Source organism: Astatotilapia calliptera, chromosome 19, assembly GCF_964374335.1.
Source record: "Astatotilapia calliptera chromosome 19, fAstCal68.1, whole genome shotgun sequence".
Classification (NCBI taxonomy): Eukaryota; Metazoa; Chordata; class Actinopteri; order Cichliformes; family Cichlidae; genus Astatotilapia; species Astatotilapia calliptera.
The window spans coordinates 30856436-30877690 of NC_137440.1; the positions used below are offsets into that span (position 1 = coordinate 30856436).

At 43.3% G+C, this 21255-nt stretch overlaps 1 protein-coding gene across 3 annotated transcripts in view; it reads left to right on the top strand.

Annotated features, from left to right (window-relative positions):
* Positions 1-21255, top strand: part of LOC113011632 (latent-transforming growth factor beta-binding protein 2) — an 87733-nt gene that overhangs the window by 31835 nt on the left and 34643 nt on the right. For all 3 annotated transcript variants that reach the window (XM_026151207.2, XM_026151208.2, XM_080294015.1), the window contains exons 4-9: positions 3222-3481; positions 4379-4552; positions 7401-7601; positions 8990-9273; positions 10332-10434; positions 19290-19364. In XM_026151207.2, coding sequence (XP_026006992.2) covers positions 3222-3481; positions 4379-4552; positions 7401-7601; positions 8990-9273; positions 10332-10434; positions 19290-19364 — 1097 coding nt within the window. The remainder of the gene's footprint in view (positions 1-3221; positions 3482-4378; positions 4553-7400; positions 7602-8989; positions 9274-10331; positions 10435-19289; positions 19365-21255) is intronic.

The following is a 21255-nucleotide window of genomic DNA, read 5'->3' on the forward strand; positions in this document are numbered from 1 at the left end:
TAGAAGCAACAAAGCCACTTAAATCCCCTACTCGGTTTGAACTTAAGGCAGGTCGTCTTGACTATGTTTACTTGCCTAAATGCATCGAGTCACTGCCATGTGATTGGCTGATTAGTAATTGTCCTTGACAGTTGAAAGGTTGTACCTAATAAAGTGACCAGGCAAGTGAATGTGTTTCCTCTTTACCAACCTATATTACATGCTAGCGTTGTCTGTTCTGATTGGTGCTTGGTGAGAGCTTTTTGGATTTCATAAATGCTAAGTAGCTTTGTTGAACTGAAAAGTGTCAGATGATACCAGCTGCTGAAAGACTGAGAACTACGCAGCTATTATTTTTTTTTCCCATTCATTTTTATTTGCCTTATTTCAGAATTTGTACCATGTGCTCAGCAGCTCTGTTATTGCTGACTTAAGTGATTTAATTAAAACTGTATGGCCACTGCTTGATACCCCAAACATTACTTCCATCTGTCTGTACAGCCCATGTCCCATGTAAACTTCGAAATTGCTTTCAAGTCACCCAGAACAAGGGAGGGGAATGATTCCGCTTTAAGCCACAGAGGCCTTGACGTCAGAGTGAGGTTGTGCTTGCCCCGTGTGCTCCCTGATCTGCAGGCAGAGAGGGTAAACATGAGCTCACACTGGGAGGAAACCACTTTGCCATTGAACATACGAGAGGTAGACAGAGCAACATCTGGCTAGGCCTAGGAAGTGAGGCAGGATGCTTGCAGGTCAGGTGTCACTGTTAGTGATGGAAAAACCCAATCACATTTGAGCATGGAAGCGTAATGGTCTTTTGCCACCTCCTGTCCACCGTTATTACCTTGGCAGTAGCACCTCTTGTTTCCCTGTGTCACATCCTTTCTCCAAAATCTGCCCATATCTACGACAGCTGGGACATGGTGTGTCTGTGTTTGCTTTTGTGTGGACAAATATGCATTTTTGTGCGTGTGCGCACATGTTTATTTGCTTGATTATTGTTGTGAGTGTGTGTGGGGGTTAACAGAGCTGATTTGTGATGTGTGGTTTAAAAAAACACAGTTTTGTACAAGTGTTTATTTGATCTATCCAGCATAGCTCACCTTTGTCCTTCACTGCCTGTCTGTCAGGGCAGATCAGTGGGATCCAGATGTTTTTTTTTGTTTGTTTTTTTGTTTTTTTGCAGGGCTGAATCCCGGCATTCCAAAATCAGTCTTAGTGTCACGGTCCTGGGTCTCCTGACCCAGCGTTTTTAGTTCTTTGTGATTTTTGTATTATTGTACTTGTGTGTGATTTATTCTATGGCTTCTAGTTTTGATCCCTTGCCCTTCATGTCTCTCTGTGTCCCCTCTGTTCTGTGTAATTGTGTGTCTTTGCATGTTTGAGTTTCTTGTTTTCTGTCACTCTGCATTGTGCATTATGTTCTCATGGTTGGTTTTTTGTTACTCTCTCTAGTCTAGTCTCTTGTGTTCCCAGCTGAGTATTTCCCTGTGTATTTTGGTTCTTAGACCTCTGCCTTATGGTTTATGTCTCTGTATTTCTTAGTTGCTGTCTCCACTGTGTCAAGTTCGCGTCTCTGTGTGATACTTCCTGTTTTACTTTGATGGTCCGTGTCTCATGTGAATGCGTCCTGCTTTGCTTGTCTCGTCAGTCCTGATTTCTCCCAGCTGTGCCCTCCTTCTGTGTCTCATTCCCCTCGTTACTTCCCAGTGTATTTAAACCCTGTGTTTCTCTGAGTCAGTGTCGCGTTGTCCCTCATGCTGTGTGGATCTCCCTGTGAGTTCTTAGTTTATGGTTTCCCAGTTTAGTCTAGTTTTGTATGTTTGTTCTACCAGCAAATAAAGCTGTGTTTTGAGTTCACCTCCCCGAGTCTGTGAGTCCTGCATTTTGGGTCCAACTCCTGCCTGCCGCACAGCGATTCATGACACTTAGACCCAGGTAGGCTTGTCTGCCTGTCTGTCTGAGAGGCACGCGCCTCCTCCAGGTCACTCACATGAGCTCAACTTCCAGGTCGTGCAACACTGGCTCAGTAATTGACCCAAATGAAATGCTCACTGGGGAAAAAACTTGGCCCCTTGCAGCCCTGGTCGAGCTTTGTTCGTCGACCCCAGTTTTAATACTTCCTCCAGTTCAACGCAACACTCAGGATGTTGCTCTCTGGTTGGCCACAGTCAGACAAAACAAGGAGTTCATAATCTAGTCATGCAGACACAATGTGTGATGGAAAGATCTGATGTGTTTAATCACACACTTTTCTAAGACGAGCCACACACAGACTCTCTTTGGCTGCCTAATATTTTGTTGGCCAATCTATTCCTGTGAAATGGCTTTAAGATGTCTGCAGTGTGCTGTCATATGTACACTGATACAATGGTGGGTGGTCATTTTAACCATGTTCAAAGATTCAAAGAAGAAGGTCCGCTTGTGTGAGCCAAAAGTTCGACCTTCAGACTGCCGTTACTGTTTTCTTCTCTTGGATTCGTGCAGGAGAGGACCAAACAGAGATCTCTGCATACGATTATTCGACACGTTTTTTGTGGGTGACAGTAGAGACTTTTGTTCTCGTACAACATTTGACTGAAAGACTAAGTCCACTAATAAGCAGGTAATGAGCGTAATATTTACAGAGAATAGATGTCCAACTGATTTGAGAAGCTGACAAAACAAGAAACTGAGTTTTGTTTAAAAGATTTAAAGTTTGTTTTTGGAACCTCAAAACCGGGAAGTTGAGGATGTGGTGCTCACAAGCACATGAGTCTGTTTGCAGAACCCGACAACCAATCAGAAGTAAGTTTGCTTACTGAGAGGATGGCCTGAAAGATATGGGAGCTAAAATAACTTGTTTCTGATGGTGATAAAACTGAGGGATTGCATACAAATAAATAATAGCTGTTCTAGTGGAGATCCAGAATAACAGTATGGCGCTGAGAATACAGTGTTAGGCCCACTGTTATTTTATTTTAGCATTGTAGTGCTTAAAGAATGATTCAGTAAAATCAGTTCCATTAAACTTCAATGTTTATTCTATAAAATTGATTAAGTATGATTAAGTAATCTATGAGCTAGATGCCATGTTTGTCTCTTAGGAGTCCTACTTTCTGTTGCACACACTGAGCACACTTACACTCATGGTGACGCGTATAAGATGCTCATGGGTGTATCTTTGTGACTGCATATATGTGTGTGTGGGACGTTAGCTTTTGTCTGAGGTCATGTGTTTATGGCCTTGTGATAATTTACAGGACCCAAGTGAGACGGGGACCCCCTGACTCCTCCCCTCAGCAGACCGGGACCTCCCGTACTGTGAAACGTTATCCATCATCCTCTGGGCCTATAACCTCCAACGCTCTGCCCAATGGCAATGGCTACTCTAACGGCAACGAGCACGGGAACTGGTATGGAAACAGGAACGGGCATACCAACACACATTCCCACAATACTCACAGGCCAACCAGCAACAGCCAGCTGCACGGACAGTTCAGCAATGCATTATTACCAGCAGGTAAGTGTAATGAGACTGAATACATGTATGTCTTCCACTAGAATATTTGTGAATATCATAAATCGTGGCTCTGTTATCATTTCACATCCTCTGCCCCTAGCTACCTCAAAACAAATGCAATTGCTACGAATGCCTGACGAAATTCAGAGTGACCACAATACATGCATACACTTCCTGTGGTGTCATTGTTCAACATTAGCCACGAGGAAAAATTGGCAGCGTCCCAGGATGCACTTCCTTTCTCCCTCTGTCCAAACACCTCACACCCTCTGTGGTCTTCATCACATGCACAGACGTTTCGTATCAAAGCTATTGCAGTTTGAGCATGTGCGAGATTGCGCAGTTACGTACTTCAGAACCTTTGGGAATTTACTCAGACACTTCTCTGACATGATAGACACTGGACCCTGGTTGCTGTTGGAAATGTGATGTGAACGTCACCAGTTTTTCCCCCCCTTCTCTTTGATCCAACGTGCACAGCTGTCTGCCGTTCCACATCCTCCTGTTTTTAGCCACGTACCGCAGCGACGGCTGTTGAACAGCTTCCCACCATTACACAGTGCTCACCTACACTCTCTTTGTTTCCTTCACCCATACACATATCCAAAACACCTTCTCTCAAAGATAAAGGGCTTGGAGCCTAGCCCAAAAACCTAATAGCCTTCTCACCCCCCCCCCCCTTTTTTTTTTATTTCTTTTGCTGGTCTGTGGCACATCGCACGTTCAGCTGCAGCGTGCCACTGGCCAACCGTCAGCACACACCCTCGCACTTATAAACCTCCCTTTTGCCCAGACGGGGAGTGTGTCACAGTGAAGCTGAAGGTGGAAGGATGCAGCTCGTCTCTAGCCTGTCTCTGCTGCTGCCCCTTCTCAACCAGGTGTGTGTGTGTTTTCCAGGGGCCAACCTCACCTCCAACCTGGATCGCATCAAGATCGTCTTCACACCTATGATGTGCCGCAGGGTGTGCTCTGGAGGGCGTTGCTATAATAGCTGCGAGAAGGGAGACATGACCGAGGTCTACAGCGAGACCTCGCCCCATCAGCAGCCGAAGAACCAGGGCTTCCGACTCTGTGAGTGTCGACCCCGGCCCTCTGACTATCAGCAATGCCTGTCTGCCTGCTTATCTCTGTGATACTGCTCTGTGTTGTCCCTGAGTGTCTCTCGTTCTCCCTTTCGATTCTCACACACAGTCTGTGTTTGGTATCTCATTCTTTTTTTTATTGGGTGAGCTAGATAAAATGGGCATGCTGTCTGTTCTGAATACCAATCTTAGACAGGAGGCAGAGTGGTGTAGATTAAGCATGAGAGCTATGCTGAAAACTTTCACTGTCAAAGAAAAAGACGGACAGGGGAGAGCAGATTAAAAGCAAGCTCTGTAAAAGGGGCCTAATCTCCCCTTGTACACAGACACGTGGACCTAGTGGTCCCACGCTCCCCAACACTTAGCCCCATCCCTTTTGCGGTTTACACCTCGCAGTTGGCCTCGCCGTTAACCGTTTAACATGCTCTCTGGGAGGGCAGGAATGGATGAAAAAGGAGAGGGAGAGGCTGAAAAGAGAGAAAGAGTAGCAGCATGAACAGGGTTTTACAGGGATTACATTAAACCTGTCATTTATCCAGAGGGCTTTGCTCCAAATTCACACAGGAGTGTCCATGGGATAGCAGGGGGCGGCTAGTGCCAAGACGAGGGTCGTACCCCCTGCGTGTTTCTGAGTTTTCTCATCAGGTTTAATGGTCCAGCTTAGACCTCAGACTAATTATGGATTAGAGATGAAGGGCGCGCATACCACACACATACATATATAGATCCGCTCCAGTTACAACTCTCATAAATATAAACTCAAACAACGATACAAACATGCAAACAACCCTCACCGAAATGCACTAGCTTATTTAGGGAGGACATCGCAGGCTTATGAATATATAAACAGGTCGATGTTGCAGATTTATGTGCACATTAGCAGGGTTTTGGAACACGGTGTAGATATTCTAAACACTTCAGCATCCTGGCAGAGACCCTTCACGAGATTACATTCCCGGCATTTCCACTTTTTCCTCAGTGGTTAGTTTTTATGTCCCACTTTTATTCTCAAACAAAAAACAAAAATCCCCTGTCTTCGTTATGTAAAAGCATGCGTTAAAGAGCACATTAAAAAGAGATTGCTTTCCATTTAGGCTCGCATCCTGTTATTGCTCGGGCCTGCGTGTTCGTCCAGGAATGTCAAGTGGACAGCAAACAGTTATCTCATGCTGTTGTTACGTTGCTTAAACGGCGCAGTAAAAACAGCGCAGTAAAAACGGCTGGATAATTGCAGCAGTGCCTCTCGATGCACAGCCTGTGTACAACACTTACTTAAAGCTGATATTAGATTGGTAGAAGTCTGTTTATTGGGTGAGAAGTGTGTGCGCATGTGCGTCTCGCTCGTTAGAGGTTGTTAAATGGACAGAAAGATAGGCAGACATGGAACCTGCTGCGGAAAGTCGACAGTAGGATGTTGTCTAAGAATAGTTCCTGCCCCATACCAGGGTGGGACTGGCCTGACACAGACCAGTGCAGACATGCATCCAACACTGAGAGGTTTTAATAGCCCTCCTTGAGTTGATAATTTAGCCCGCATGTCGAATCACAGGAGGTCTTTCTCTGTGTCTGGACATATTTAGTCTTTCTGCCCGTCTCTGTCCCTGCATTGTTTCTCCTTCGTTTTATTTCTGTTTCTTTTTATTCTGTTTTTAATCTATTCTGTTAGCATTCTCCTGCTAATCCTGTTACTGTCCCATCTGATACACGATTCTATTCTTGTTCTATTCCTCCCTCTTTTCGTCCTGTGGTCTCACTCTTGTTAATGTTATGTGACAGGGAGCTCATTCCCTACATGCCATCAGAACCCGCCAGCATCTCCCTGTTCCCTGTTTGCACCCTGTTAGCCTCAGTGAGACACAGAGGATGAAGTTCCCTGTTTGTTTCCATGTCTGGCATTCTCTTTAATCTCATAGCATGCAGGCCATTTGAATCTGTATCTTGCAAAACAGTCTCTTGTTTTTGTAGAAGTGCATTGCTTCACTTTCTCATCCTTCATGCTCCAGAATAGTTCTATATTCGTCATAGTTGGATAGATTTTTTTTCCTCATTTGATTGTCTTTGATGTTTTCAGTTAGGAGAGGTCAGGTCAGAGTGAAACTGTAGATGGGAACAGGCCCAGGTATGTAGGGCGCTGGGCTGGCACCCATCCCTTATGCCAAAAGATAAGGCAATGAAAGGGCTGTTAAAGCACTACTGTCAAACACCATCTGGCCACTGCTGGTCTGTTCTGTTTTTCTTTCCACGGCAAATTACAAAATATAAATCAAATTGTAGACAGAACACATTTTGGACTTGGATTTACTTGGATGGCTATGAGCCAGTTGCACTCCTATCAATTTCTGGACAATATTTGATATTTAGGGGAACTTTTTCGCCTTTTGTCATCCAAACACGTGTCCCATATGGTATGTTGTTATTATTTTCTGCAAATTATTACAGCATGAATCATACATCATCACTCATCATCCTGCACAGGACTATGTAATTACTGATGAGAGGCAAAACATGCCATTGAAGGAGGCACAGCGTGAGGGGCATGGCTCTGTCGCGAGGACAAAGTTGAGATTTTATAAACGTCATGTGGAATGAGGTGTCTGGTAGTGCCAAAGCAGAGAACAGCATGACTGTTGCTAACCGTTTGCAAACAAAGGCTGTCCACAGGAAGCCCTAGCACATGCCCTTCCTATTAGGACTACGCCTTCTGTTTCTTATTACCAGATCCTTGTGTGTAAGGTTAGATGATGCTGTGCAATTAAATGTGGTATGTTGTGTATTCTAAAGATTCCTCTCATTCATAACCCCTTTTTTTCTCCGTTTCTTGTCCTTCATCTTTGCAGTCTTCTGTCAGATCCCCTGTCTTAATGGAGGCCGGTGCATTGGCAGGGACATGTGCTGGTGTCCGTCAAACTCAACAGGACGGTTTTGTCACCTGCCAGTCCCTCCTCCTGCCCGACCCACCCCTCAAAGCCACAGGAACCACCAGAAACCAAAATCTCCATCCCATTCCATGTACACTCTCCCACTGTCCAATCAGCCAGGTAATCACGCTCCGGCACGCCTCCCCACTCACTCTAACTTTATTAGCATGTCTTCACATTACGAGTGCTGTTAGCTTGACACTGTGTGTGTGACATTGGCCATCACTTTTCATTTAGGATATTGTGCATATTTAAGAGACCTCAGATTGACTGTCAGTTAGCTAACATGTTCATTTCTTGATGACTCTGGCTGTACTCGTGCCTCATAACTGCAAGGTTTCCATTCTTCTAGTAAAGCTTACACTCCAACAGAGAAGTGTCGAAAAAAGAAGCAAAACACAGTTAATAAACAACAATTGTGGGTTTCCTGGCTCTTCCTTTCTTCCAGAAGCAAACGATCTCATGAATGCCTGCGATTAATCCGTTTCATTCAACATAAAATAATCACCTGACTTGAATTTTGCAACAGAAGTTGCCTTAATAAAAAAAAAAGGAAGAAAAAAGCATAGCTTCATTTTTAACATTGTTTATAGTGTAGTGTTATTGCTTTCCTTGCCAACAGCAGAGGTCACTTTCTATTTTAAGCAGAACAGCTCATAGATGACTCAGTACAAGTCATCTTATTGTTCACACAATGCCGCGTTCACCAGACAGAAGATATTAGAAACAGAGCACGGCAGCAATACGAATTGTTGTGAATAAAAGAGATAAATTCACTCTCATCTCCTGGTGTAAGCTATCGTGTCCTCCTTTCTTAGTTTCTCATTTTAGGGAACAGTTAAGTAGAAGCAGAAGGTCAGTCTAAATTCATTTAAATTACACTCAGACACATTTCATCCTCTTCTGAAAAATTAATTACTTAATAATTGCATTTAATGACAAATCCAGTCAGTGTGTTATCATGGTACAGGAAAGACATTGTTTGTCCTGCCTGTATGCTTTATATATGAAATGGAGCCATTCTTGTCCTGGACTAAGTTTTGCATTTTCTCCTTGGCTTCTGCTGTCTGTGTGTGAGGTTATGATTCATGAGAGTGGGTCGGGATTCTGGGAAAAAACCTGGCACTCCCTGAAGATGGATGCTTACCCCGTGTCAGAAGGACAACAGAGCCTCACATTGCAACATCTTCTCAACTCTTCAGCAAAACTGTTTTCAGTCTTTAAAACGATTTGATTTAAACCAGAGAATACGAAACGCTCTGTGTTGTTGTTGTTTTGTAGCATCTTAAGGGCCTCTTCACTGCCAGGAACTACCAATATGCACCAAATCTCATGACTTGATGATGAAGCAAGTGTTTGTGTAAGACTTTAGCTGAGATCTCATGCACTGCAGTATATATATACAGATTTTATCCCTTGGCAGAGGATGCTTCCCCTTAAACGGTTCAAATTTTGACACTGTAAACTATCTACTATGCTGTGTAAGCTTTGGATCTCTTCTTCTCCAGTGTCTCTCCACCCATCCTTGGTCAACGTCCACATTCAGCATCCTCCAGAAGCTGATGTCCAGATCCACCAAGTAGCTCGAGTCCAACCTGGGCAAAGACCAGCCACCACAGAGGGGGCTCACTCTGTCCAGCAGCGCTCCCAGCCTGGAAACGGACACGAACACGCCAGCGAGCACAGCAGCAGACACCCACACGCTAACGGGAATGGCCACGGCCACGCCACAACCCACGTCCGTCAGAACGGAAATGTTGGAAGATGCTTTCAGGAGACGGTCGATGGACAGGTACCGTGTACACTGCTCTCAACTTATATCAATACACATAAAGTATTGTGGTCTAGGTGTTGAAACGACTGGAACGCAGTGTTTTAGCCACAGCTGCCATTATATAGTCACATCCCTTAACCTTCTCTGCTAGCTGTTGCTTCAAACAGGAAGTTTGTGAAAATGATTTATGTGTAAAGTCCGGGATTTATGAGGCTTGGCCACACTGGCCATCTCATGTTCCACCGCTTCCTCAACAAAAGCATGTTATGAGTTAGGATGCATTCAGAAGAGGTGAAGGTGAGGCTTGAAACCTCCCCATGTGGCCCAAACGGTGAGATTTTCATCGCCTGTGTGCTCAGAGTGTGGCACATTTTGTAGATTTACTGTGCTTTGCTTTAATGTATCCTAAAGCACTTGGGAAAAGGAAAGGACTTTAAGTGGCAGTGCGTGAGCTCGGCTAATCTCAGACCTCATACAGCATCTGTTAGCTTGGCTATTGTTGGGTCTTATTAGTATTTCAGTTGCAACAACACAACGAGTTGTTTTTGCCAGAATTAGTTCTTGAGTTTGTTTGTGCTCAAGTGCTGTTTCCATTATTTCCTCTCTGGTTAAGTAAGGCAATTTAAATTAAACCACTTAGTCACTATGTCAAAGAAGAACTAAACTTCAGCAAAAGAGCAGATTCACCCTGCAAATTTCCATATTATTTAACCATAATAGATTCAATCTGGAGGAAAAAATATCATCTCTTAAGTTTAATTTCTATCAGACAAAATCCGACAAGTAGGGTTTGATAGGACATTTAACCAAGAGCCCTTAATGCAGCACACCAGGAGTTTCTTAGCTGTTCTTAGGACTCGGTGTGTTTATGTCCACCTCTAACTAAACAGTCTCCGATGTGTCTGGTTCTCTCTGTCCTTGCAGAAAGGTACACACGCACACCCTGACACAAAAACATTTGCACCCTTGCCAGCGCGCACACGCGCTTGCACACAAACAAGCGTGCCTACCCAAACATGTAACACTCATTCTCCTAACTTGTTTCATAGATTTAACACAGATGTGTCTTGTTGTAGTGCGGCAAGCCTCTTCCAGGGCTAACCAAACAGGATGATTGCTGTGGAAGTATTGGCGCCTCTTGGGGCCTAAACAAGTGCCAAAAGTGTCCGACCAAACCAGGTAAGCTGTTCTGACTAATCCACCAGAGTTATGTCACTTTTTTCATACAGAATTAAACTAATCTGGTTTAATTCTGTTTTGCTGTTGATGTTTGTCCTTTGGTAATCTTGCTCTGTGCCACACATCAACTCAAAAGGTAGAGTTTTCCCACTCTGATTGCTTCATATTAAGGTGTCTAAAAATTAATGCCTTAGCAGCCATTGTTTATGGTTGGTGGAGTTTTATCAGAGCATGTTTTACAGGCCTAAACAATGCTAATGAGCGGTGATGACTAGAACATAGCGGCCTTTGTTAGATTTCTAAAAACCTTTGAAAGCGGCTGCGTGACTCGCCCATGCTCCCAGTTGTTAAAATGAAGCTGTTTTCACTTCCATAAAACCAAAACCGGGAAGCAAATGAAAACACATTTAGCATGAAGATGAGAGCCTGGCAGGCGTGCCACCCACCCTGCGGGCAAAGCAAGCCAATGTGGCCTTGAATGAATGAGGAAATGAGCAACTGGTTCCCAACCAGAGATGCGGTAGGTAAGTGAAACAGCAACAGGGTGGTTGTATGTTGGCAGGAAGGCTTGGTGGTGACACTGTCCACTGTAGATGGGGGCTCTGACAGCTCTTTTTACTACTCGGAGAGCACGATGTGGTCCATGCACTGGTTTTGGCACTCCCACAGCGTACAGTGCCACATGGGAGATTCAGTTATTTCCCGCGTATCTCAATCATATTATGGTCATACCCCGCAGATTTGCTAGTTTTACTGTTAGATTGACTGTACCCTCTTTAATATCTGACCAGACGTTGATCAGAAGCAGACATCATCTCTCTCTCTCTCTGTCTCCCGCCTTGATAATAGATGTCGATCTATTCTCTTGCCTCCCACGCACTGTCTCCTCAGGCATGCCAGATTCCAATTCTTTCTAAGTCCACGGCATGATCTCTTTTGGCTCCCAGATGTTTTCCCCTGCTCCCTCCTTTGAAGTTGGGGGAGAAAACAGAGTGAATACCCAATTTGCTCATTTTTGTGGCTCCTTTTGGGGGGCAGCATATCGTAGGCCAGGGTCACACAATGGCAAAGAAAGAAAGAAAGAAAGAGGGAAAAGTTAAGTAAAAAATGAAGTCATATACTCTCTCCCAGAAGTCTTTGGGTGAGTTTTAATACGAGAAATACTTTGAATTCCTCCAAGAGTGCTATTGTTCTCAGGGTAAAGACTTGGGCTTTATCTCTAAGCTACATTCCCTGCTTACTCGTCTAGGTGTGTGCTTTCTCATGCGTTTGACAGGAATGATGTGGAGCTCCTGAAGAAAGATGTGTCTCTCTTTATTTTATAGCGACTGAGTCAGCCGTCGGCTCGCAGTGAGGAGAGAGGTCGTGTAGCTTAATAGGACTCTCCCGTGTGTCCTGTTGAGTACGTGATAATGATGTCATGAAAGCCCAGTTTGTTTCTAGGCGTGCATTACTACCATTGGTCAGTTTATTGCTAAACATGCTGTTGACTAAGAGCAAGGCTTGCTACTTCATTTTTTATGATATTGGTAGAAGATGCCAGAATGACCACAGTTTAATGGGGTGCTGTTGCAGACAGGACTGCTAAGTCTTTGCTGCCTGCCTGCACATCACTGTCAGTATATCTGCATCGCACTCACTCGATACAGTCATATAGATCCAGAATGCATTGCTACTGTTACAGTCTGGCTGTGTCTCAAGTCCGTAAATGTACAGTTAGTTGTGTTACACAGCTGGATATGATATATTATTATGCACCAAGAACACTGTATCACTTAGGGATATTTTGTGGGCTTGTTTTACTGTTTGTGCATGTGTTTGTGTGTTCATTATATTAAGAAGGTCTGACATTGCAGAGGCATAAATGCCAGTGTGTCCCATCTCAGTGGGAGATGAGGTCTTAGCAGTTAGTGCCTTTAAAAGTCACATGCTGAGGATTCCTGGCCTGTAATGAGTTCCAGATCGACCAGGCTGAAGTCAGCTCCATTTCTTTAGTTCGGATGATGAAGTGGAGTAACAAAGCAAACCCTGTGCTTTTCTTGGATTTTAAACCATTTCATTCCATCACTGCAATTTCTTTCAGCAATGCAGAGGTCCTCAAGTTTGAGAACTAACCAGTGACTTGTTAAGTCAAGTGAGAAAGAGAATAGGTGAGTTGGACAGGAGGTGATTTGGTTACATGAGTCCCATTAAGAGAAACTGGATCCGTTATAAGCTGAGAGGAATTTTATCCTTGAAAAGCAAGTGATAGGGCTGTTTGTGCAAATCTCTGGGTTAAGGATACATTTCAATCAGAAAATGAATCAGAGGTTCCCAGTTATCTGAAGGCAAATTGCTATGGCCCAAGTCTGACCTATACTGTCGTGTTGGCATCACACTCTATAGCTGGCAGCCTTTTCCTCACTGTGTTTCACTGCTCATGGAATTTCACAAGCCATTTGTCTCCCCATCTGTCACTGATGGGCAGCTTTCCTCTCAGTGACTCTCTCCATGAGCCAGGCTGAAGCCTTGGGAGGCTTCCCAAGGAGTCGGATCAGAGGTCCCCAGGGACTTTAAGTAACCACCACACCCACGGGAGCCTTGGTTTCCTCTCTCTAACCCTACCTTCCTGGGTCACCGAGGTCACCGTGTTGTCACTGCCCTCACACTGTTTTGCCCCACCCTCAATTCGACCTCTGTCTGTGTAAGTCATCTGCCTCTTTTTGCTCCCCACTCCTCTCTGTTTTCTCTCTGTAATGAGGAAGCTATTCTTCATGAGGTTTAGATCAGTAAAGTCAGATGAGGCGAAGGAGGGGCGGTGGGGGTCGGGGGGCACTCGGAGAGCTCCACAACTTCCAGATCTTCCCACATGAACTCATCCCTTCCTAAATCTTCCATCTATTCCTGAGACATTTAAACTGACCAGCTAAAGCCTGTGCTTCTTGCTTTTTATTAGCGCTGATCAAACAAGAACACTTGTTAATGACCAACAAAAACCAGAGATGCGATTACTTTGCCTTAGAAACAAGCAGCAACAGAACAGATGCACTGGAACAACTTCACAACAGCTTCTCGTGGTGATCAGATAGAGATGTCGCATCTCTTTGACAGCATTTGATTCATTGATGTTGACTTAGCGTTATCCCTTAACAACTCAAATTATGGAATCTATTAGCTGGGCAGCAGTGTAGCTAATCAGCGCTGAGCCGACCTAACCACTACGAGAAATAAATCCCAGTTGGAGGCGCATGGATTTGAAATTTGCGATGCTTCTTAATTCGATACAAGCTACGTTAAGCATGTTTTTTTTATTGGGAATGTACCGTGGCATGCCTTATTTTGGAAGAAGCCCAGGTGGTAAATAGTCCACAGATATCATGGAGGAATGTGGTTCTGTTTTAAATGTGTTTCATGCGGGTTACACTGCCATCAGCATCTTGGAAAAGGACATTATTAAGCAAAATTGTCAAACTACAAACACTGACATGACATGCATACTTTCGTGAATAGAGACAATGAAAAGTATGTTTTCAGTAAAAGATTTAATGTGGCAGAAAAATGAAATAAACTCCTCATCAAAGCTGTTTTTGTCATTGCATCATATGTCCCATGGGATCGTTGTGTGAAAGCAATACTATACAGATGAGACTGCTGTTGATTGAGCAAATGCAGTATGTTGCAGCTTTTACATGGTATGCATTCGCAGTGTGACGCTCATGCTAACCGCACGTATCTTTGCTGATTAGCTTTAGCTTCACTTGCAGGGACGTATTTACAGGCCGTGTGATATGGACTGTGCCAGATTGGCAAGTATGGCTTTTGCCAAGGAAACATTCTGTTTTGAGAGAAAATGACTTGTCTTTAAGCTGTTTGCTCCAATCAAGTATTGGCTCAGAGGCCAAGAAGAGATGGCTCTGCCATCATTGCGATTCAAAAGACCTGAAACTCTGTGATGATTAAAGAGCTCAGTTTGCTCCTTCTTTTAGTTCGTCCTGTGGCGGAATGTCAGAAAGTAATTTTATGGAAAGGATCATGAGGTCTTGGCTTTGCTCTTGGGTCTTTTCTTAGAGTATACCCCGATGGAAGAGAAAGGAAGACTGTCTACCGTTTGCATCCTGTGGATGGCATCCATCCCTCCTCCCTCTTGTCCCACAAGTTCTCAGGTTTTCCAGTTGGTTAAGAGAAGAAGCCCAACACTGAGGCAAGTCCCTGGAGAAGCTGGTGAAGGGCTCTGAGCCCTGTGATTGATGGACCAGACTACTCAATCGTCTTAGAAGAACTGCCTGCAGGCCGGGTGGTCTACATTGTGATCGCACCAAAAATCTGCAATTAAAGATTTCTGTATGGCTGAGAAACCCATCTGACTCTAAGCTTTCTCCCTTCTCAGCTTCCTGTCTCTTTTTTTTCTTAGCCAGCTCTCTTATTTTGCATAAGCTGTCCTTTCATTTGAAATCCCAGCAGTGCTTTTCACTAAACAAATTTTACTTAAGGGATTTATTCAGATTTAAGTTGGGATAACACCAGCTATCAAGAAGTTTCAAGGAATCTGAATTACACTTTCAGGTCAGGGAATTTGAGCAAATATTATTGAACAGCCTCCAGTGGAATGCACAACACAACTGAATGGAGATGGACAATAAATTAGTGAGGCGTGACGAAGTCTTTTGTTGAACAGGGCTAAATGGATAGACAACAATTGAAAGGTTTTGTCTGTTCCCTCTGTGGATACAGACACGTCTGAGTTTACAGTCTTTGTAACCAAGGGCGACACTAATGATGCGCAGCTTGAGCTCACTCTTGCAAGCCACTGGCTGTGGAGCTCTATATTTTCTACACAAATCATTGTAGAAACAAGCATGGGAACTGGCACGCCATTAAATCAGGACACAATCATGCTTTACTTTTTGGATATTAATGAAAATTACATGGCCAAGTTGTCACCCATTTTTAGTTTTGGGGCTGATTATCTTTTCTTGAGGTTAGAAGACAAGGTTCTGATTCGCAGATACAGTTTCAACCAGTAATTAGGAAAGTCATTGTGAACTTTGGCAGGCAGAGCGCTTTTATGCAATTTTTTTTTAACTAGCCACAAACAGCTCAACCCTGTGGACCAATAAAACTTTTACTGAACTTATCTTAAAGTTCAAGCATTTTTAGGTCCAGGATATGCTTAAGGAAACTCTAAGTACTATCTGCCTGTTAGCTTGTAGTGAGGAATTGATTTAAGTGCAGGATACAGAATCTAAAGCTTTATTAATTAATAAATGACACTTCAAAAAACTGGCAGAAGAACCTAGAAACCCAAAAGAGGAGAAAACCGACCTTTACTCAGCAAACTAAACTGACATCTAAGGAAACAAACAGGAATTTTAAAAAAAGTCAAGGCAAAAACTTGGAGACCTGGTAGGCACATGAGTGCAAATAACAGATAATCTAACAAAGACACAGAGGAAGGAGGACTCTAAATACACAGAGCAGTGATTACATGATGAGACACAGCTGGGAGCAGGCAGACAGGTGAGAACAATCAATGACAGGTGAAGTCAGTCACAAAGGAGGAAGTAAAACTCACACAAGACAGGAAAGAGAACCCTTCAAAGTAAGGAACTAAAGGTCAATTGAAAAATAAAATCAAAACACTAGAACGGGGATGTTGAACTCGTTTTACATCATGGGCCACATACAGCTCAGTTTACAATTGAGTAAAATGTTTGGCATCACTGTCAGTGAAAAAGGGTTTAACCATGAATTTAATCCCTGAGATATCTTATTATTAGAAACATAAGTACAATTTCAACAGCATGTCTCAGTTTTTTCAAAGAATTCAGCTGTAGCAAATCAAAGACATTTGTCAGCACAACTGTTTGGGCTTCACGTCTAAGAAATAAATGTGTAAAATTTACAGAAAAAAGTTCTGGTAGCTCATTGCCTATACTGTCCTGTAATTATAAAGCAGAAATGTCTGTTAATTCACAGAAAACGTCCTTTTTGGGGGTGTGGTCCCATTGTAAGAACAGAAATTTCTTTAGTTAGTAGTGAAAAAACAGGAAATTTAATTCTTTAATCAACATTTAATTTAATGTAATTATTTTGGTGTAGTGTGAATAGCCATGGGTGAGGTCTTTATCAGCAGGAAAATCTGTAGAACTTGTTAAAATACATTTAAAAGTCCAAATGGCCTCCTTCACAATTTTTCAAAGCCATCCACTGAGCCAGTTCTAGCCCTTGGACCTTATGTTTGACACCCCTGCACCACGAAAATAGTTACCCAAAGACGCACCACAACTAGATAAACATAAGAAAGGTGAACTGGAAGTAGAATTATAATGATAAACTCACCGTTACTAGAATAAAAATGACATCAATCGAGAATCCAAAACTCAGATACACGGAAAACCCCCTAAAACCATAATGACACCAAAACAGAGTCTGTGCTAGCAGTACTTTACTGTTAGCATGCCTGTATATGTGCCTGTATATGTGCAAATATTTCAGTTTTTCACCACTGTTACTCAAATAATTAGGCTTTAAAGATGCACAAGCACAACATATTACCTGTCTCTCAAATTCATCTTAAAGCTGTTCATCTCTGCAGGGAGTCTTCTTCTCCCTGCTAATAAGCTTTATTGAGACTCCCGGACCTCCCCCACTGTGCTTCCCTTGGCATGTGCGCCCTGCTGTCACTCAGGCCAGACTTTCCTTGATCCCATCACTGCGGGAGGACGTGCCCGTCGCTCCTACCACAACATCTCATTACTCAGAAACTTCGGAGGGGGATTAGGAGGGTCTGGAGGAAGATGAGGAGGTGGGCAGGCAGGAATAGGGGCGTTGCTTTGACACAGTTCCCCCCTTTTCGAGTTGCCCGCTTCATGCTGACCCACTTCTGCTCTGTCAACCCTCAGGTACATTGACCCTGCCTGGTCGACTGGGTCACAGCGGGACCAAAGCACAACTCAGCTTCCAGGACTTCATTCCCAGAAGTGCCACACATTCCAGTCACTCCTGGGAAAATGGCACAAACTCATGACTGATTGCTGGGTTTTGGTTTGATGGATTGCTGTCTTGGCATTTTGACTCTTGTACACTATATAGTAAATAAGGGAGCAGCTGAATCAATACCCGAAGCATGTATTTAACACTGGTGGCATGTACAGACAGAAAGAACTGATGGATTATAGAGATAGGTTCTTTTCTGGTTCTTCTTACCCTGTCAGGCATCATTTACATCTTACTAGAGCACTCTTTCAGTCAACAACACATTGGTTTTCTTGGGCTGAACCGAACTGACTTCTCTCCCTTTCCCAAATACCTCTGCTGGCAAAGCAGTGGTGTTTTACGTCCTTGCGTGCGTCACGTCTTTTCTAGACCCTTCATCACTGTGGCAGCAGATTCAAAGCAATGCATTGCTGTGGTATAATGTTATTTTTTACGCCCATAGTGTGAATCAAAAGATTGTCATTGCTGTCATTCCTTTCTTGAGCAAAAAACCTTCATGTTTGAAGAGGGCGAGTCTTTAGCCAAATCTGTTTGGTTGTGTGGGCGCTGAGTGGCAGTTGTGTTGGCATGGTTAAAACTCCTGACTTTTCATGTGCTGTATGCTGGTGCATGATCACTTGCACTTAATATCCTCCCTCAGATGCTTAAGGCTATTACACAAATTCAGCCTTACCAGTCTGAGAGAGTAATGAGCATACTGGTGGTCATGCTCTGCACCTGATGCCCCATTTTCAGGCTTAGAAGTAATGGAAGTGCTCCAGAGGTACACAAGGAGATGACTTTGAATCAGACAGTGACCAGATTTAAATAGTTTTTGCTTTTTATGGGCGGAGAGAGAAGTTTTGATTGCACCTCATATAGTGTATATAGCACAGGGTGTTGTAATCATTTCTCTGAGCTGTCTGATGTGTGTCACACTGTACAGTCTATAATAGCTAAAGACTCTTCTGTCTTGCTAACAAGCATATTGTTATTCTTTACAGTCCTCTACAGCCAAAAATACATGTTTTTTTCTTTCAAAATCAGAAGTTAGATATTATCTTTTCAACAGTCATAGAGAATCTGAGTCATCTGAGTCATGGAAAGATCTGGTACCAATAATCACTGTCTATGTTAAGAAAGACTTTCATAGAGTTCCCCCTAATCTCTGTTAAAAAACACAGATATGGATACACACACATTTAGACACTAACAGACTTACTCTTTGCCACATTGACCCCCTGTACATTTAATGGAGCGTGCCGGGGCTTGACTGGGTGCCGAATAAGTAATGACACCATGTTTTCAGGCTTCTAACACTGACAGTTTGCCCGCACTGGGGCAGTAACCGAGAAATGTGTTATTTACTGCAGCACCTCTCAAGCGCACACCTGAAACACACACATGCCACGTGATTTGTACTGCTTTGGCAAAAAACAAGCGTTAAGACATTTTGGCCAATCATTTTCCTGTGAGCAGCACATTAATCGTCATTCCTTGTGCGCACATTTAAAGCTTTAGTCTCTCGTTTAACTAGATTTGCACCGTGGTTGATGAAAACGGTCAGGGCTGTCATAAAGGCTTAGTCAACAAATTTATGATGATGTGCCTAGGGATTTACACAATTATGAATGGCATAGAGCATTATTACATTTTGTTGGATGACAAAGCTGCCTTATAAATGTAGTTGATGGGGAGCCCATTTGACTCTAGCTGGAGTCCCTCAAGGCTCAGTTGTGGGTTCCTTGTTTTTCCTATTACTGAGACCTTAAATTCTCCTAAACTTGAGCTCCTTCTCTTCTCCCTCTCTGATGAAAGCACTCCTCTGTACCAAAGAATCATAGCACATCATTTAAGATCACTGAGCTTCTCTGAACTGTTGTTTTTGTTTCTGTTTACAGCATATGCAGTGATTGCGAATGGACAGGTGGAATGTTCTAAAGGTTTTAAACGAATGAATGTCACACACTGTCAAGGTAAGCCTTTGCATGAAATATGCTGGAAAGGGTTTAAACATTTTATGAGCTTTAAGTGACTGCATGTTTATTTTAGCAGTAACAAAGATATATTAAAATAATTAAATCACTGTGATCAAATAAACTCACTGTCCACTTCATCGGGTATATCTTGCTAGTACCAGGTTGGACCCTCTTTCACCTTCAGGACCTCTTTAATCCTTTGTGGCATAGATTCAGCAAGGTGCTAGAAAGATTTCTCAGAGATTTTAGTTCATGTTGACATGACAGCATCACACTTGCTGCTCCTCCATTATATTTATTTACGGTTCCACCACGTTGGATCGAGGTCAGGTGAATGTGGAAGCTAGTCGAATAAAGTGAACTCATTGCTATGTTCAAGAAATTAGTTTCAAATTGTATGAGTTTTTTGACATGATGTGTTCTGATGGCTTTGCCGAAAGCAGCCATCAAAACATGGGTGCACTGTGGTCATGGACAATACGTAGGTAGGTTGTGGCATTTAAATGATGCTTGACTGGTACTAAGGGGCCCAAAATGTGCCAAGGAAACATCCATCCACCATAACACCACAAACGCCAGCCTGAACTGTTGATACAAGGCAGGATGGATCCATGTTTTCATGGTGTTTACTCCAACTTCTGACCCTACCATCTGAACGTCTCAGCTGAAATCAAGAGGCATTAGACTAAGCCCATCTGCTTCAAGGTTTAACATTTTGTGTGATCAGAGATGGTCTTCTGCATACCTTGGTTGTACCAAGTGTATCTTTGAGTTACTGTTGCCTTCTTATCAGCTCATAGCAGTGTGGCCATTATCTAACAAGACATTTTCTCCTGGAGAACTGCTGCTCCCTTGATGCTTTCGCTTTTTCTGATCATTCTCTTTTAACCCTAGAGATGGTTTTGTGGGAAAATTCCAGTAGATCTGCAGTTTCTGCAATACTGAAGACCAGACAAGCCTGTCTGGCATCAACAACCACATTCAAAGTCACTTAAATCAAGTTTCCTCCACATTGTGATTCTCAATTTAAACTTAAGCAGGTTGTTTTGACCATGTCTACATGCTTAAAAGAACTAAATACATGCCTGTTCTAGTCATTGATAGACACCAAATCCACTATCTTGAATGTTACTCGTGATAGCTACATATGAATCATTTCTCCACCGCCTAGAAGGGCTGCTTATAGTGGCCATCTAGCTCACAGCACATTTCTAGAGCAGAAGAAGGACTGCTGTTGTCATTTGCAGGTAACAACACAAAATGACATAGAAGACCTCCAGCAGCAACCTGGTTAGCCCCCCAGTGGGGAAACTCGAGTTTGCAAAGAAGTACTTTCAAAATCTTCAAATGTTCAGATTATACTGTGGTAACCGATGATGTACCTGGAGAACACACTTAATTAAAGTCCTTGCTTGGGAGACTGACTTTTTTGCCCCCCACTTCCCATGTCTGGGAAACAGGTCAAGACCACAGTTAGGGTTTGTCTGGGGTCAGAGTTCAGCAGTCAATAAGCACCTGGGGCTCCTGTTTTAATTGGTCTTGGGGTTCTGAGTTAATGTGGTAGGCTGTGATCGTGGCATGGATGGCTCTCTGAGTACTTGTGAGCATCAGATTGCTGCTTTGCCTGCTTTTCCCGTCCATCTGTATGTAAAACAAACATGGTTGTCCCTGAACATATACACTGTGTTATCGTCCATTTCAACATCCCAGCAGTGGCTGTTTGTCAGCTTGTGTTTGGTTTAGGAATCAGTAAACACCCACGGTGTCAACTCTGCCGCTAAAGAATTCCAACCATTTGCATTTGTTGGTGTCAGTAAATAGCCTTGGAAATGGCTCAATGATGTATACTTTATTGATCCCCGTGGGGAAATTCCTCTCTGCATTTAAC